Genomic DNA, 17963 nt, shown 5'->3' with positions numbered 1-17963 from the left:
TTTCCCACATCTAGACCTGAGAAGGGAAAGATCTGCGTCCCCACCCCCCTCTCCGCCCCTGTATAGGATAGTTTCTTCAAAGTTTTTCATTAAACACTCTCAGAGGAGAAGAAACTTAACTGCTATACCATCTTGAGCCCCCCGTGACCATGTGCTCCACCCTCCCTGTTGGATTCTGTTCAGTGCCTACCCACAGTATGACGACATAGGTTCCGTAAAATCAAGCCCTTATCCTATGGAGGAGGCTCAAGACTAGTAAGCAGAGGAAAGACCCCAAGTCTTTGAAACCATGGGCTCCTTCCTTTAAAAGCTTTCTGCTCATACCTGTTGGAAAATGCCCAGCAAGACAAAGCACCCCCTTCTGGCCCTCAGCCCGTACCAGCCCCGAAGGAGGAAAGAGGCGGGCTCCCAAGCTCCAGAGCAGTGTCAGGGGGGAAGCAGTCAGCCCTGAGCTCCAGGGGTGGCCTGTCTCGGACAACCTTCTCAGACATGGCCAAAGCCAGGTGGACAGCCTAGGGGTGGAGGAAGGGGAAGACCCTCTATTAACCAACTGCAGCCCAGGTGAGTCAGTATTTTCTGCTAGTGATTTTCACAAAATCAACATATGCTTCATGTCTCCATGGCAACACACTATGGATCTGCATTCCATTTGTGGAGCTCCTTCTTGACCTCTCTTGTGTTCTCTGATTCAGCCTGAATATCTGCTGAGAAGCCATCAGAGTGCACCCAATCTCCAAGAAGTATGGGTTCCCTCAGTCCTGGCTGTTCCAGAAGGGCAGACGCTGCCTCCATCCATGCAACTGGAATATCTGGAGACCTTCACCTGGAGAAACACAACAGTACCTCAATTAGGGAATAACCCCCATCCGGAGTTGCCATGGAAACCCGGTTGTACTGAGTACTGGAGAAGCTGAGTGCTTCCTCGCCCTTCCCAGTATGGTGGTCCTTCAAGGTCTTGCGCAGGCTGCGTGTTTCTGTTTCACATGCATCTTGGAAATCTGAACGTCCTGCTAAATACTGAGCGTCTGACCTGAGCCTAAACAGGAAATGCACAGGTTTCTAGTTATGGACTCAAGCGCCTTATGGTAAAAATGGAGACCACAGCGTGGCTGGTGGTTTTGACCATGGGTCTGGGAGGCAGATGCACTCGGGGTTCACTTGTGAACTTCCCACTTAGGTGACCTGGCAGGTTTCTACTGTAAGGTTCAGTTGGCTCCTGTGAAAAGTGGGAAGGAGCGAGCGTGCCTTGGAGAATTAGAAGGATTAAAGGTTGACGCACTAGAGCCCTGGGCCCAGAGAAAAGCTCGGTCGAGGCCCAGCTCAGCTCTAGGGGGCGCCACTCACACGGAGGCTATAGGAAGGGGCTTCCTGGTAGCAGCGTTACATCCCGGGCCCCGGCCAAGGGCCCAGCTCCACATTTATAACCTTATGTAGTCCTTTCGTGATGGACTGGCCAGAAGTCAAAGTCCATTCGGAGGTTCAGATGGGCCAGCTCCGGTGCAGAGGCCTTACTACCCAAGCCCCGATGCCATCGCGCCACCAGCGCCAGCGCCAGGTTCCTGCGGAATCCGAAAGGCACGTGGGCGTCAGCGCTAGGGACTGGCCCACCGCGACACTCCTCGCCTGACCTACCAGGGCGCACGGCCGCCCGCTCGGGCCGAGACCCCCGGTCCCCGAGCCCCGGGCCGGCAGGCGAGAGACCGGCCTAGTGACAGCGGGCGGGGAGTCCGGGCCGGAAGGAGCCGCCCTCCGCGGCCTCCCTCCGCGGCCCCTGCCGGCTCGCTCGCCGCCTCTCTCCTCCTCCCCCGCAGCCTCCAGCCTCCTCCCCTCGCGCTCGTCGTCCTCCCCGCCCCCTGTCCCCTCCCCTGCCCTCCCCCCCAGCGCCTGAAGAGCGCGCCGCGAGGGGGCCGGGCCGCTTACTTCCTCCACCGCGGCGCCGAGCGCGGAGTGGCCCCAGCCGAGCCTGCGCCCCTCCGCCCGCCCGTCGCCCCCGGCCCGCGCCCGCCTCGCCTCGCCTGGCCTCGTCTGCCTGGCGCGCACCGGCAGTCCACCCGGCCACAGCCGCCGCCCGGCCGGCCCTGCCGCAGCAGCACGGTAAGAGCGGCCGGAGAGGGACACCACGCTGGGCAGGGACGGGCACCGAGGGCCAGGTCCCGGGTCCGCGGGCGGGGGTGGCGGCTGTCCGGAGCGATCGAGGGTCGCTCGTGCGAGTTCCACTGGCGCTTGTTTTCCGGTGGCCGAGTGGCTGGGGGTGGTGGGGCCCGGCCACGCAGGGGGGCTGCTCTGCCCGAGGTCTCCGAGCCGGTCCCCTGGCTTTTGTGTTTGGAAGGAGACGCGGGCCTGACAGGGGGTTCCTGCCCAATGCGCGCCCTGGCTTTGGCCGAGGGTGTTGGGGACCGGAGGGCGCGCCCGAGGTGGACCCGGGTTGGGGGTGAACGGCTGGGGGGGCGTCGTTCCCCGAGGATCGGGGGCGCCTGAAACACCTGGGCGGCTGCGGCTGCCCTGGAACGAGTCACCTGCTCCACCAGGTCCGGGCCGCCAGGGCCCTCGCCCTAGGAGGCCAGCACAGGGCACTCTCGAGGTGGGGTGTGCAGGCGCGGGGGCCGCCTTTATTTCCTTGGCCTTGGAGCTTTTGGATGGAGGGGTAAAGGCGTTCGCTTGTGTGTTTGGGTTGTGGTTTTATTTCTTGTTTTTTAGATTCCTTTAAGCGCAGGAGGTATATTAGCCTGTATTCAGTTTCAGGGTGGCCTAAAATAGTAGTTGACTCGCTACTTATTTAGAAAGTGAAGAAGTGAGCAGTCCTCTTTGGAGATAGGAGTAATTTATTTTAATTCACCAGTAAGCGATTATGTTTGTTCCCTACGGTGGAAGCGCCTCTGCGTTATCCGCCTGCCCACACCACCGCCAATCGCGGAGATCAATCTCCACGTTAAGCTTTATTAAAATTCTGAGTAATATCTCAGTACAGTAAATGTGAACACCGTGCGTCCCGCAGGCAAATAGTCAAACCCTCATTTCTGGGATTAGTCATCCTCTCTCTAAACTGATGGCTTGTACAGCCAGAAGCAGAAGTGTTACAGGGTTCTCCCCCACCCCCAAATATACCTACATACCAACCTGTCCTCTAATCTTACATAAGTGACCACTTGTTCCAATAAGGATACTGTTGTCAGGCAAATTCTCCTTGTTTTACAATTTAACCATTTTCAGTCCTGAGCCTGCTGCCATCTTTCTTCCCCCACCCCCAGTTTTCTTTTGGTTCAGAAGCAGCAGCCAATGACAGCGTCGAAAAGATCTAAACTTGAAATTGATTTATATGTTGCCACTTGGTCTGCCTGCTGAGTTAACAAGCAGGTTGAGTAGAATCAGTGAACTTACATTTGATGAGTTGTGTGTCTGCCTGAAAGCATTTAGTAGAGCACTTTAAGTCTACATGGTTTTTTAACAAAACTCATTAAAAGCCGGACAACAAAAGAATCCTATTCTGCAGTTGGTAATCACGCTCTTTATGTGGGAGTGGTAGGCTGGCTGCCTTTTCTCCTGGTATTTGTACACAAAAGCTGGCAGAGCTCTTCAGTGGCCCTCCACATCCATTCTCTGTCCATCTCAGAAGCTAAAAACATAGAGTTAAGTCAGCAGGTGTCTGTAGGCCAAATCATAGCAAGAAAGTGCCGTCTGGGGGCTCTGGAGGGATGATCGGACACGCCCAGGTGTACTGGTTTTGTTGACTGACCTAGAGACCTAGAGTGGTAAGTTAGAGAGCATTTCCTGGGGCCCAGGGTAGTGCAAAGGGCCTAGTCTAATAGTATTTGTATACTCTGTCAGATATAGTCATACTTATTCCAGGGTTTTAGACCACCCTTGACTGGAATTCTGATCCCCACTCTTGCCCCTTACAGGCCTCCATAGTAGCTGTGTGGCCCCAGGCCAGTGACTCATGTTGCTGGGCCTCAGTGGCCTCTCTTGAAGGAGGTAGAGCATCTGCCTAGAAATGCAGAGACTCAAGGACTGGGGACACGGGGTTGTCCAGCACAGGGCTTATCCCTTGGTGACTGTGGGTTCCGTCATGGCCACCGTCATGAGTAGCGAATGTTGACTTCTGAGTGAATGTTGCTGACACCATGCACCAAGTGGAAACTCCAACAAGGGTGGCCACTTAGGAGCCAGTCCCCTCCCCATGCTCCCACGGGGCTTCTTGCTCAGTGCAGTGCTCCTTGGCCTCTGCAGGCTACTGCCATCTTACCTCTTTCCTTCAGCCTTAACAGCCCTCCCCAGCACTTCTTGCGGCCTCTGTTATCTCTTTAGCCGAGATGTGTGCACATGTGTGTGCGTGCGTTGGCTGTCGGCATTGTTGAGACATCTGCTTTAGCCCTAATGTTGACCATAAAGCGAGAACGAGAAAGCTTAAACCCACATAATGCCATGAGAATGCGCCGTTTGCTGCCTCCAGTAAGTTCTCTCAGTAGCAGGGTATTTTAGTTCAAGTTCTCGGTTGCAACAGGTGGGAGCACCCACAGGAGACCTGGGTGGTAATTAGGGGTGCCCGTGGAGCTGGTTGAAGGCCTTCAATACTGTAGGCATGAGGCAGGGAGGTTGGGGGATGGCCTTTCGTGGCCTTATTTGCCATGTTAGAAATAGTACAACTGATGACATTGATTGCATTACATTTCAATTACCTAATAGTTTCAAGATATTCTATAAGCATGCAATAAGTGAATAAATTATTGAGACATTTTCCTTTTTACTCCTGAATCTTTGAATCTGTGCTGACCATGTTATCAGAGCCAATGAGGCTGATCCCTATTGGGGGTTACTCCCACTGTGGAAATTGCAGAAATCGTTTAAGCTCTGTATTCAGAGCAGGAAGATCCTGGGACAGCAAGGGTTTGATCTCACCCTCTCCCCTTTTACCCCACTTCTGGACCTGTGCTTCCTGGCATCTTGGAGAGCAGAAGGGAGGAAGGGGAATTTTCTGAGACTCCTTCTAGGGCTGCTTTTCCAGATCTGGATCCCATGGGAGCTATTTGATGGGGCCACCAACCCTCCTGCAGCTGCCTTGGTTGAGGGCACTATGCCCCCGCAGGCAGGAAGTGACCCACTGCCCTGCCAGCCCCCCCATGTCATTGAAAAGCATGAAAGTGCCGTCTTCCAGCATGAAGCTGCCAGCCATCCAAAAAGGTGCTTAATCTGGAGAATCATTTCTAAGGGAATTCTGTAGGGAGTCAGCATTATTATTTAAATACCTGACTTGAGAAAAGCTTTCCTGTTGAGACCCTTGGGAGGAAAGCCTTGTAAATAAGAATCCAGGTGTGAACTACCTGTTACTGTAGAATCAACCAGGACTTCCTGGAAACCTGCTTCATGTGTTGCCCCTTTAACTCTTCATTTCCTTTTCTTTTTCAAGATGAATGATTTTGGAATCAAGAATATGGACCAGGTGGCCCCCGTGGCTAACAGTTTTCGAGGGACGCTCAAGGTGAGTGAGTCTTCATGACAATATTTTACAAAGCGGAAACCTCCATCTCTAGGAGAAAAAATATTGGCCTTGTCCCAGAAGATGGGTAGTGAGGCCTTTGTAGTGGACCTGGCTCCTTCCATGTGAAAAGGTCCTGTGATTCTCAGTCTGACAGTTGGAGGAGCTTCCTGTCCTGCCTTTTTATCTACTGGGGGGTTGGGGTGGTGAAAAGGCTGTTTATGAGCTGCTGTGAAAGAGGTAAGAAGAATTAGCTGCTGGAGGTCGCAGGGAGCCTGTTGTCACTGGTGCAGAGAAACAGGCCTGTTTATGTAAACTGGAAAACAGATTAAAGATGAAAGAGCCTGGGTGGCACATGCCTGTATTCCCAGCTGCTGGGAGTCTGAGGCAAGTTCAAAGCCAGCCTCAGCAAAGATAAGGCGTTAAGCAACTCAGTGAGACCCTAAATATAAAGTAGGGCCGGGGATGTGGCTCAGTGGTTAAATGCCCCTGAGTTCAATCCCCACTACCCCCTCTCCAAAAAAAAAAAAAAAGATGAAAGAGCCTTCTCCGCTGCAGAAACATGCTTCATGTCTCTTCTATCATGATTCCTTTTGGAGAATGTTTCGTAGCCCCAAATGGTAACTTCCCATTTGCTTTCTCCAAATGTAAGTGACAAGGTGTGGTTGTTTTTGTATAGTAAGCATGTTTCAGAAGCACTGGTTTTAAGGTTGGCCTCCTGAAAGCTGTGTCTGGCAAGATGATGATGTTATCCCTGGTATGTTGTATTTTCCTTTGTAAATCACTAGTGAGGTTATTTGCGTGACACAGTACTGAAAGCTAGAAGCCGGCACAGTATTCGTGTCATTACCAAGAACAAAAAATTTCAGTGAGTTTTCATGTGTGTTTGGTGTGATGTCTTAAGCCTGGCAAAAGTGGTGTAGAGATTATGGTTATTGAGTTGCAACCAACACCCCTAAGGAAATCCTTCTATGAATTAAAAGAATCTGATGATGCATCTGAGGTCTCTGGATTCGGAAAAGAAATAGTCATTGCTGAAATTTGTGTGTTGAAATACAAAATGCGGATTTGATTTGTTCTTTGGCTTCCTGATTTTAAAACAAGAACTTACAGTCCGGAAAAGCACTTGTTAGTGGCTTGGGTAATGCTAGTGGGAATTTTTAACCTCTATGGGACATTTCACCAAAATTAGCTCTGCTGTGAAGTCGTTTATGACTGCAGATGAGTACTTTGCCCTTGCTTGGTGAGCTTCTCCTCCCAGGTCACAGGCAGTCAAGACGTCACCTCTTAGGGCTTGGGGTTTTAGGGGGCTGGGCTCCCAACTTCTGCCTGCCTGCTTTTGCAATGCGTCATTCATTGTTCTGCATTCTGGGGAAAAAAAAGCGCAAACTGATTTTATTTGTAAATGTGTTACACATTTTCTTATTGATGACTCAACAGATGGGTCATTGTGTTACACATAACGTGGAATTTCCAGAATATGTTGGAAAAATAGAACTTTTCTTCACGTTTCCCCCAACAAGTTAGGCAATGACAATGAAGACATTATCTATTACTTAGAAATGTGTCTTCCATTAAAGACTGTGTTCGCAAGGTGTGGAGGTGCTAGATCAGCACTCCACACACACTGAGTTTTCTGTCCCGACGCATCTCTCTCCCCTAAAGTGCAGGTGGTTGAACTTCAAACTCATTTCCTTTGGAAATCCTTCCACTTACGGGTGTGTGAGTGGTTCTTTTTAATAACACACTTCACTTTTATAAAATGAAACCTTAAGGAATCTTATTCACATGTTATTATTTTCTGAACTGTTGAAACCAGAGGAGGACCAACTTCTCTATTTCCATTTAAATTGTCTCATGGGAAACATTTCAAGTGAATGCTTCCAAAGATATTCCAAAGATATCTTTATTACAGAGATAAAATGTGATGGTTAGATTTTCAATTTTTATTTGTTTAAAAATATGTACCCCACCTGGTTGAATTCCACTCCTACCTAACAGGAAGGACAGGTGTTTACAAAAGGGGTCTTGAGGTTCCTCCTAGCATAGTCCCAAGATTCTGTTGTTCTGAAGTTTTTTTAAAAAAAATTTCTTAATTTACATTGATTAGACCAAGAAAATAACCTCCTGGTCATTCTGATTCTGTGAGGTTAATTAAATAATCCAGAATAAAATGGAATCACTGGGTCACTCTGACCTAGGAAGTCTGAGTACTGAGTGGTTAATTGCGTGTGTTGCTTTATAATTGCTGGTTTAATCCGGGTCCATCAGTAAGATCACCCATGGACCACTTTTAAAGTGGGTAATTAAATAAGTTCCTCTTGTATTTCCATTTGCTTTTGCATCTGTTTCTGCAGCGCCAGCCAGCCTTCGACACCTTTGATGGGTCCCTATTTGCGGTTTTCCCCTCTCTAAATGAAGAGCAAACACTCCAAGAAGTGCCCACAGGCTTGGATTCTATTTCTCATGGTAATTTCATCCTTAGACTTGAGACAATTTCCCTAAGTGGTTCAGTTGATGGAGAGGGTGATGTTTCAGAAGCGGTGAGTGTTCCTACGTGGAACTTGGGTGTGAAAACCTGGTAGAAGACGGGAACTGGGAGAAGGCGGGTTCCTTTTTTCCTCTTTTTTTTCCTCCAGTACTGGGTACAGGTGCTCTCCCCGTGAGGCCTAAATCTGGAGAATCCCACCAGACAGCACCCCCTGAGCTTCTGTCAGGAAACTTGCAGGGGAGCTCTGTGTTTCCAGCCCCAGCAAGCACTTCCTCATCTCCTGGGTCACCTCAGAAAACAGACATTGAAATTCACGGGCTTTTCAGCCTGGGCTCACATTATTAGTTAAATTTCCAACTCCCACCCCCACTGCCGCTCTGTTTTCAGGACAACAAGTTATTGTTGATCTGTTCCCATCCGATTCCGATTCCTTTCTGCAGTTCTCAGTGCCATTGCTTACTCTTTTTAAAGGACTAGCATGGCAGATGATGGAGGGCTGGCTGCAAGCTGACCAGCCCCTGCTTCCTCGTGTGAGGAAAGTGCTAGAAGATTCAGCCCAGGCAATTAATTGAAAGCACATGCTTGCAATAGCATAACATCATGTGACTATCATTTATCATTCTTGAAACTTCTGGAAGCATCTAGAGAAGATTGTTTTTCAACTAAAATTGAAGACTGGCCCCCTTTGTGGTGCTAAGGTCTGCCTGATCATGCCGGGCCTCCTGCCTGCTGCTTGGTTTAATGGGCATAACTTCTCAACTGTGCATTTAAAATCCCTTATGCCTTTTGACCAAAAACCATACCATTTCACTTTTTTCTAAAATTTTAAATGACATTCTATCTATTCATGTAAAGCTTTGCAAAATAAAATCAATTTTATTTTAGATTTTTTTTTGTGTGTGTGTGTGTGTGTGTGTGTGTGTGTGTAGTTCTGAGACATATAATGATTTCTCAATTTCCGTTGAGATTTTTTGTTCCTATTTATACTTTTTTTGTGGTTGTTCCCGGAGCCCCTTGTGTGCTAGGCGAGCACTTTCCCACTAAGCTGCCTCCCCAGCCCCAGAATTATATTCCTTTAAGGAATAGTGTCCAGGTTTGGGGTCAGAGTTGCTCTTTCCTGAAGTTGGGTCCCTGTGTCAGTCCCCCCTGGTGTCGCCCCAGGCCCTCACCTGCCCTGCTTTCGTCTAGACTCGGCCAGCTGCTGCGAGCTGCCTCTGCTGACGCCCTGCAGCAAGGCGGTGATGAGTCAGGCCCTAACAGCCACCTTCAGTGGCTTCCAGAAGGAGCGTCGGCGTCTTGGCATTCCAAAGAGTAAGTGCTGTGTGTCCGAGTGCTGACCCGGGCGCCCAGGGCCGGGGGAACGGCGGGTGCTCCATTTTGACCGTGGGTTTAGAAGAAGCAGTGATGTAGTTCCCGAACCGGTGTTTCCTCCAGGGTCTGCTGCACACCCGGGCCCCCCATCAGGCTGACTTTCAGGGCAGAGCCTTGCTCATCTCGTGGGTTGGGTGGGTCTCCAAGAACACATCAGGGTCGCCTAGTCCCCCCTTCCCGCTCTGTCCCCGGAGTCCTCATCACGTGTTCCCTCCTCGCAGACCCCTGGCTGTGGAGCGAGCGGCAGGTGTGCCAGTGGCTCCTGTGGGCCACCAGCGAGTTCAGCCTGGTGAACGTGAACCTGCAGAGGTTCGGCATGAACGGCCAGGTGCTGTGCAACCTTGGCAAGGAGCGTTTCCTGGAGCTGGCCCCTGACTTTGTGGGCGACATTCTCTGGGAGCACCTGGAGCAGATGATCAAAGGTACCCCGAGTGACCCGATGGCCTTGTGCAGGGAGGGGAGGCTTGGGAGCAGCAGGTGCTCTTCCACCTGAGGGTCCCGTTTCAGATGACACAGAGGGCACTGCCTCGGCACCCCCTAAGGGAGGTGACCAGAGGTCTTCGTGCCACTTGGGGAGGTGTGTGGCATACAGTGGGGATGACGCCACAGGCAGTAGCCTTAGCCAGAGAGCGCTGCTGTGCCGGACGCCACCATCACGGCAGCCTGGGTGGACGGGCGGTACGCCATCAAGGGTTCCCCGACTCTGAAGACCAGGGAGCCTTTATGGAGATGAGCTCTGTGAATCACCCAGTAAATTCCTAAATCCAAAGGAAATCCAGCAGAGGACTCTCTTAGGAGGAGGAGTGTTATGTGTTTAAACAAGCAAGTGGTTGATTCATACCTATACACGGATGGTGTTTTACAGAAACTGACCATTGATCACCAGAGACCTCACCAATACAGAGACGGTCACAATTCAGAACTTACCAGCAATAGCAATGTGTAAAATGCATTGTTTAAAAAGAAAAACAAAAATCATAGAGGTTATTTAAGTTAAAAATTATAAGAAAAAAGTGTGTGTTGAGTTTGGGGAAATATTCTTCACGTGAATGGATTTTAAACATATCAAATTTCAACATCTGCTGTAGACTCAGAACCTCAAAAAGCCTGGGGTTCACCTGCCAGCTCTTCCTAGTTATGATGTCTCTGGGCCAGGGAATCTTGTTTTAAAAGATCCCCTGTTTATTTGGCAAGTTGGACCTGTTTTGCTGTCACTCGGGCGTGTGAGCCTGTGTGTTGCTGGAAAGTGTGTAGCAGAGTGTAGACCCTTTCCAAGTTCTCGGGTGCACCTGGCCCCTGCAGGGGCCTGCCGTGACCTGGCCACACCTCCAGGTCTGGTCACTGTGGGCCTGAGCCTCACAGGGCAGGAGCCATTGCCATCTCGTTAATCCTCAGCACTCCCTGCCCCTCACGGATGGTTTTTCCCAAATGGTTTAGATGTTTCCTGAGCCTGGAAGTAAAGACATTTCAGGTCTTTCCAGCTTTGCCATCAAGTTGGACTTTGCCAATGGCATCATTAATTTCAAAAACTTACTGACATTTCTTAGGAAAATGTTTTGCTGTCTCTGTATTTTTGAAGGTCACACAAAGACACAGGATGTGATGGGATGGAACAGGAGGTGCCACATGCATTGGGTCATTCTGGGTCACCCACGCGACAGGGTTCGGAAAGTAACTTTTCTTGTGGTTTCTACCTGTTTGCCATCTTATGTCTCCTGCATCTATTTTTCAGAAACCCAAGAAAAGACAGAAGATCAGTATGAAGAAAATTCACATCTCAATTCAGTTCCTCACTGGATTAATAGCAACACCTTAGGTCAGTCTGCTTGATTCTGTCTTCAGGTCTTGCTCTTGGGTCTTCCTGGTAGACAGGCCCTAATAGAAGCTCCATGCGGCATCCTGGACCTGCACTGTCCCCCTGGGGTGGCCACACCTGTGTGTTGAGCTATGCGTGGTGGAAATGTGGCTGACCCACATTGAGATATACGAGGCTATAATGCACACCAGTTCATAAGTCTTGGTATGAGATAACATAAAATCTCCCCGATGATCATACCATACTGATTACCTATTAAAAAGGTAATTGATATGTTAGGTCAATTGAAATGGAAAATTAACTGCCCCTGGTTCTTGTTTAATGCAGCCACTAGAAAGTTTAAAGTTGTGTAAGTGGCTTGCAGCGTCTCCCGTGGATCAGGGTGTTCCAGGCAGTGTACAGAGGAGAGCTGACGTCTGCGGTCGCTGGCTGTTCCTCTGTGGTGGGCACAGGGCGAGCCATGCAGCCCTCAAGTGGCTCAGCACTTGGGAGTTGAAACGGCTGTCATGGAAGCAGGGTCCTCTGGTCACTGCTCAGAGGGAGGGAGGTCACATGGAGGCTGGAGGGTGCAGTGCCACATGGGATTTGCTCCAGGGATGGCCGTTGGGGTGACCTGACTCTCACAGCCCTGCTATCCTTCATTCCGCTCAGGTTTTGGCGTGGAGCAGGCTCCGTTCTCAGTGCAGACGCAGAATTACCCCAAAGGCGGCCTCCTGGACAGCACGTGTCCCTCGTCTGTGGCTCCCAGCGTGCTCACGTCCGAGCAGGACTTCCAGATGTTCCCCAAGTCACAGCTCAATACCGTCAGTGTCAACTACTGTCCTGTGGGTCAGGACTTCCCAGGCTCCAACTTGAATCTGCTCACCAGCAGCTCTGGTAAGCACAAGTGTCCTGGGCCGAGCGTTGATTGGAGGAGCCGCACTCAGACAGTGGTTTCTTAATAAATGTGTCCTGGGTTCAGCCGTTGGAGGAGGAAGTCAGAGGACGCTCCTGTGCTCGGTGACTTTCCGACAGGAGGGCTTCTGATGTGCTGGAAACTCTGGGAGAGAGCTCACATGCAGGGCTGGAGGGGGCTGTGCCTCCTAAAGTGAGCCCGACGGTCCCCACTCTTGAGCTAATCCCCCACCCAGTGGGGCATTTCATGGGAATGATGTAAAACATGACAGATTTCTTTTTAAGGAGAGGTAACATACAGCGTGCAGATCCCAGTTGTACACAGGTGGGATCTGTGCATGTAAGTCCACCTGTAACAGCTGTTCAGATAGAAATAGGAGTGTTTCCGGCACCCCAGGGAGTTCCCTCTCACCCCCTCAGTCACGGCATCCTCACCACAGGAGGAAACCAGTCTGACGTGGTGTCGTCCTGAATTACTTCTTGCCATTCTTCCTCGATGGAATCATACAGCGCTCTTTCCTTTGAGTCTGTCTTGCTGCTCTGTGTGAGCGCCATCCGGACTGTAGCCAGTTTTCCATGTCAGTGCTGTATAGTATTCCGTCTTTGAGGCTGTACTTGGTTTATTCTCCTGTGGACACAGGGTGATCTGTGGATACGCCTGTCTTAAGGAGTAGGCCTCTGGGTCTGAGAGCACTTGGGGGCCCTGAAGGATCCTGCACCTGCGGAGGGGTGGCTGCAGTCGGGGTGGTTGGCGGTGATGCCACAGTTGTGCCCAGGACCCACCTGTGGCCATGACCCAGTAGCCCTGGACCCTTCCCGTGTCCCGGGGACTCAAAGCATGTGCTGGGCTGTCTCTGCCAGGGAAGCCCAAGGACCACGACTCCCCCGAGAGCGGCGCGGACAGCTTCGAGAGCTCGGACTCACTGCTGCGGTCCTGGAGCAGCCAGTCCTCCCTGCTGGACGTGCAGCGGGTCCCTTCCTTCGAGAGCTTCGAGGACGACTGCAGCCAGTCTCTCTGCCTCAGCAAGCCGACCATGTCCTTCAAGGACTACATCCAGGAGAGGAGCGACCCGGCCGAGCAGGGCAAGCCGGTCATACCTGCTGCCGTCCTGGCCGGCTTCACAGGTGAGCCTGGAGCCGGCCTCCAGTCGTCCCTGCCCCCTGCCTCCATCCAGGCCTGCCCACCACGTGCCAGGGGGTCAGGGTGTCTCCAGGTGAAGCCAGCTGCGTCCACACCGGCTGGTGACACCCCTGGGTCTCGCCCTGGGAGGATCATGACCACGCCCCCCACCTGGAGGCGGAGGCCAGGAGGGGGACAGGCGCTGAGTCCTGGGCCCTGACTCACCTCCTGCAGGATCTCCAAGAATGTAAACTGGCCCCGGAGGAGTGGCCGGACCGGCCTCCATACCTGGGCTGTTTACCTTTCCTGGCCTCTACAACCATCGGCTCTTAGTTTTCAGGTTTGGGTGAGGGCTATTCTAGGCAGAGAACAAATATTAAAGCCACTTTAGAAACAGATAATCCAGTACTGGAGCGAAAATACCAAGGTTTTTTTGTTGTCATTGCTTTGTGTGTTCTTTATATATATATGTACACACACACACACACGCATGTACATATATGTATATATGTGTATATAATTTTAACCATATGGAGCTACTTTTAAAAAAACTAACCCAGTAGATTAAAATGAGGCTACATGGGCATCCATATTTTCCTGTCATCTGGAAAGCCCGTATGTGAAAGCCCATGTGGAGGGTGGGGCCGGCGGTAGTTCCCCTCTCTGGAGGTGCAGGGCCTGGTAGGGCAATGCAGGGCTTGGTGCTGGTTCTCCGTGTGGGTGCTAATGCTGCTCCCCCTGCGTCGACTGCCACTCTCTGGGGAACCGGGCCCGGGGTCTGTGGTGGGGGTAGCCTCACGTGGTGTGGTGTGAACCCACTGTTGAGATGGGGCGGAGAGGTGGGCAGCTCTGGGTGGTCACACAGCGCCCCAGCTCGGCTTGCTGGCTCCAGAACACCGTCCTTAGTGCTTCAAGGGGATCACTATTCGGTGGGAGAGGGTGGGCTTCGGAGCAGAAGGTCTAGGTTGCCCCCGTCTCCCCGGCTGCATGTGACCAGGACGGGGCGCTGGCCTGCAAGTGGACCTTCAGACCAGGCCCGTGAGGTTCGGGCCCCACAGGCTGTCGGTTCTGAGAGGCAGTTGAGAAGGAAGGTGGCTGAGTTGCCGTGTGCCAGGTTGGCTTCGCAGGCCGGCCGTGAGGCCACGGGGGTCACCCCCGGGCCACGGAGCACCCCTCTCCTGAGCAGCGGCCCCACCTTCACGAGCGACATGCCCTTTCTGTGAGGAAGTGTCCCTTCCGCCGCCCCCACAGTGCCCACTGGGAGTTTCTAGAAATAGGCCCTCAGGCTTCTCCCAGGGGAGCAGCTCAGCAGGTGAGGACCGTGAATGCCAGACGTGGTGGCCCTGAACTTTCTTCCCCAAAGCAAACCCACCAGCCAGGGAAGAGCGTCATGGCGGAGCGGCCTCTTCTCCAACAGTGGGAGGTGTAGAGGGACAGCCCCCTTTGGTGTCCAGCCTCATCCCGTTGAGGCGTTTAGACTGTCCCCACCGCGCTGGGTCCCGCCTGCATGCCAGTGCCCAGCTGGTCAGCTGTGTCCCTCGGCTGTCCTGTCCCACGGTGTCCTGATTCTGTGATTGTGAGCCACCTCCGTCTCCCCACAGGAAGTGGACCCATCCAGCTGTGGCAGTTCCTCCTGGAGTTGCTTTCCGACAAGTCTTGCCAGTCCTTCATCAGCTGGACCGGGGACGGCTGGGAGTTCAAGCTTGCGGACCCGGATGAGGTATGGCCAGGGCCCTGGAAATCCCCAGGCTCTAAACCGGATTCATCACGCCACGTTCCCCTCTCCATCCCCTGAGCCCAAGAAAGGGCTCATCGGGTCCCCTCCCGACTGCTAAGGCTCCACAGAAGCTTCCGCTTTGATGATGAACCCACAAGGTGTCCTTCGGGGGCCTCTGTCCATGGCCACTGGGCTTGCTTCCCGGTCTTGCTCTGATGTCCAGTCAGAAGCCTGAAGCTACAAACAAAGCCTGTCCCCAAACGCCTTAGGAGACCCGCATTTGCCCATTGAGGGGACCGAGCTTCCTGATTGCCCCTCTCTAGGGGTGGGGACCGTCTGCTGCGGAAGGCAGATGTGTTCAGACATTGCTGAGGAGCCCTCCGCCTCTGGCAGAGTGGAGTAGAGCCTGGCGCCTCCCAGTTCCCTTGGGAAACCAGCACCGAGGAATGAACATGTCACTATGTCACTAGGCTTGGACTCCTGCTCAGAGAGAGAACCCAGGGCGGTGGTGACCCAGCCTTTCCCTGTGTCAGGCCTCCTGGGGGGGCCTCGGCTCCCAGGAGGCTTTGCTAAGACAGACCTAAGCCAGAGGCAGGGACCTCACTCACCCAGGTACAGAGAAACAGCCCAGGAGGGACACAGTGGCCCTTGCGTATGTATTAAAAGACCACCGAGCCCCTGGGGCCTTGTGTGGTTGGCAGACTCTGTTGGATGAGCCCGCATCAGAGTCGGGGAGCCATTAGTCACTGTTTCTGAGTTGGCAAATGTAACTCTGTTCCATCTCTGTCCGTCCAAGGTGGCCCGCCGGTGGGGGAAGAGGAAAAATAAGCCCAAGATGAACTACGAGAAGCTGAGCCGAGGTCTACGCTACTATTACGACAAGAACATCATCCACAAGACGTCGGGCAAGCGCTACGTGTACCGCTTCGTGTGTGACCTCCAGAACCTGCTGGGGTTCACGCCCGAGGAACTGCACGCCATCCTGGGCGTCCAGCCGGACACAGAGGACTGAGGTCTCTGGCGCCACCCTGAGCCACCCGGGGCCTGGGACTGTGAGCGGGAAGCCCAGCCTGACCAGCTGATCCCCAGACCCGGAAAGGCAAGGTTGAACCTGTCCCTGTCCAGAAAGGTCACCGAGAAGCAGTGGCCTTATTTGATCCCAGATCCTGCCTGTTCAGCAGGGTGCCCTTGGTGGCCGAGTGGCCCGTAGCTGGGCAGGAGCGACTTTAATGAACGTGGTGGAGATGGAGGCGCAGGGGCCACCCTGGCTCCGCGTGGCCGTGTGGCAGGGAGTCTGTTCAGGATTCCCCGGGGAGCGAGCGGGTGTGGAAACACGGACATTTAAGTGGTGTTTTGGCCTGTTGCAACCGGAGCAAAGATCCTCTCTGTCGGAGAGGGCTGGGAGGGAGGGAGCCAGGGACCACGCCATTTCAGAAGACAGTTTGTATATATTATTGTAATCTTATAATTGTTATCAAAATCCTCTAACAGTTCTATTTAACAGAAATTGTATATTGTAATTTAAAATAATTATATGACTGTATTTGAGATAAGAATGCAGACATCCAATATTTTATTCCATTTTTTTCAATAGCACATGCGTCCGGCATTTTACAAAGACGCTCTCTGCCCCCGTGGCAGACGGAGGCGTTGAGTGTGGATTATGTTCATCTTATAGACCTACAGGAACAAGGTCTCAGGGGTGATCCCTGGTTTTTGTCCTCTTACTGTTGGTTTTTTTGTTTTGGTCTTGCCATGATGACTATCTTGGCAAGGACTTTGTACACTTGGATTTTTATAAGAAACTTAATGTCATTATCCTGGGGTACATGGACCCCTCTGCTTTTTCCTTGAATTGTAAAGCAAAAGCTATAAAGCAGTATTTTTCTTGACAAATGGCATATGTTTTCCACTTCTGTGCATGCCTTAAAGCTGTTTATACACAAATGTATTTTATTTTTTGGTGTAACCGTGTTTTCCCGACAGCTCACCTCTCCTGGCCAAACTTTTCCTTCCGGTGCCCCGAGTGACTCTGTGTGATTAAAATGAGAAAACTATTTTTGGAAATATGCGAATCCTTTTCAGAGACCAGGAGGGATTTATGTAGCAGCTATTTTTACTACAAAAGTAATTCACTGGAAAAAAAATGTAATTTGTACGAAAGCTTTATTTTTATCTCGGCTCCGTGTCATGTACTGTGCAGAGCTGAAGGGCAGGGTGGGCGGGAGGGGCTTCTGTAAACCTCGAACACAGTGACGCATGGCTGCACCAAGGTGGTCACCTGCCGTACCTCGGACCATCTGGATAGTATGCTTTCCCTTTCTGCTCAATGTTTCGATTCCCGCCAAGACTTGAGGACGCATAGTCCACCATGTCGTCCTGGCCTTTGCAAGTGATCCAGCCACGTTGACTTCAGAGTCAGAGGGACTTTCTTAGCAGCGTGGCCGTGGATCCCTGAGGCTGATGAAATCACGGGACAGGCACCCGCGAGCCGGGGCCGGTAAAGCCAGCCTGTGGCGGCCCAGCCAACACGCTCAGAAGAGATGGTTTTCAGGACACTTACGCACAGGATGTTTTCTCAAGTGGGACCTATTTGTCACGGGAACATCTGTTTATAATATAAACAGACGTGACTGGGAACATCTGGCCGCCGAAAGAAAGCGTAGCCATCGGCTGATTTAAATGAGGCTAGAGCGACGGCCCGTTTCAGACTGGTTCTGACCAGCAGAGATGGCAGTTTCTTGTGGTTCCGCCTCAAGGGATGGAAACAAGTCCGAGAAGCCTTTGGCATGGTAATGAATGAATCTTGAGTATAAAAATTTTGTAATTTGGCTTTTTCTTTCTCAAGTAATAAAGTATTTGGTTTATGTAAACGTCTCCGTCATGTTCCTCACCTTCTCCACTCCGGTGTCGGGAGCCAGAGTGAGGCCCCAGCGTTGGTGAGCCGTCTGCACCGGCACCTTCCTGTCTCGGGTGGGCCTCCCGTCTCTTGACCTGGTTTCACCCTGGAGGAAGCCTAGAAACCCTAGAATCCCTGGCCTTGAGGGATCGCTGAGCCCATCCGGAAGGAGTTCCCAAAAA

The 17963-nt window shown here is 52.0% G+C and overlaps 1 protein-coding gene across 1 annotated transcript; it reads left to right on the top strand.

Moving 5' to 3' along the window:
• Positions 1-1925: 1925 nt before the first annotated feature.
• On the top strand, positions 1926-17755 carry Ets2 (ETS proto-oncogene 2, transcription factor). The gene is made up of 10 exons (XM_076867875.1): positions 1926-2094; positions 5405-5476; positions 7831-7942; positions 9153-9275; positions 9557-9757; positions 11068-11151; positions 11803-12027; positions 12907-13170; positions 14767-14885; positions 15679-17755. Exons 2-10 carry the CDS (start codon positions 5405-5407, stop codon positions 15892-15894), a joined length of 1416 nt encoding a protein of 471 aa, XP_076723990.1. The 5' UTR covers positions 1926-2094; the 3' UTR covers positions 15895-17755.
• The last annotated feature ends 208 nt before the right edge of the window (positions 17756-17963 follow it).

This window comes from Callospermophilus lateralis, chromosome 10, assembly GCF_048772815.1.
Source record: "Callospermophilus lateralis isolate mCalLat2 chromosome 10, mCalLat2.hap1, whole genome shotgun sequence".
NCBI lineage: Eukaryota > Metazoa > Chordata > Mammalia > Rodentia > Sciuridae > Callospermophilus > Callospermophilus lateralis.
The sequence above is the reverse complement of the archived record's forward strand: the minus strand, read 5'-3'. Positions and strand labels throughout refer to the sequence as shown.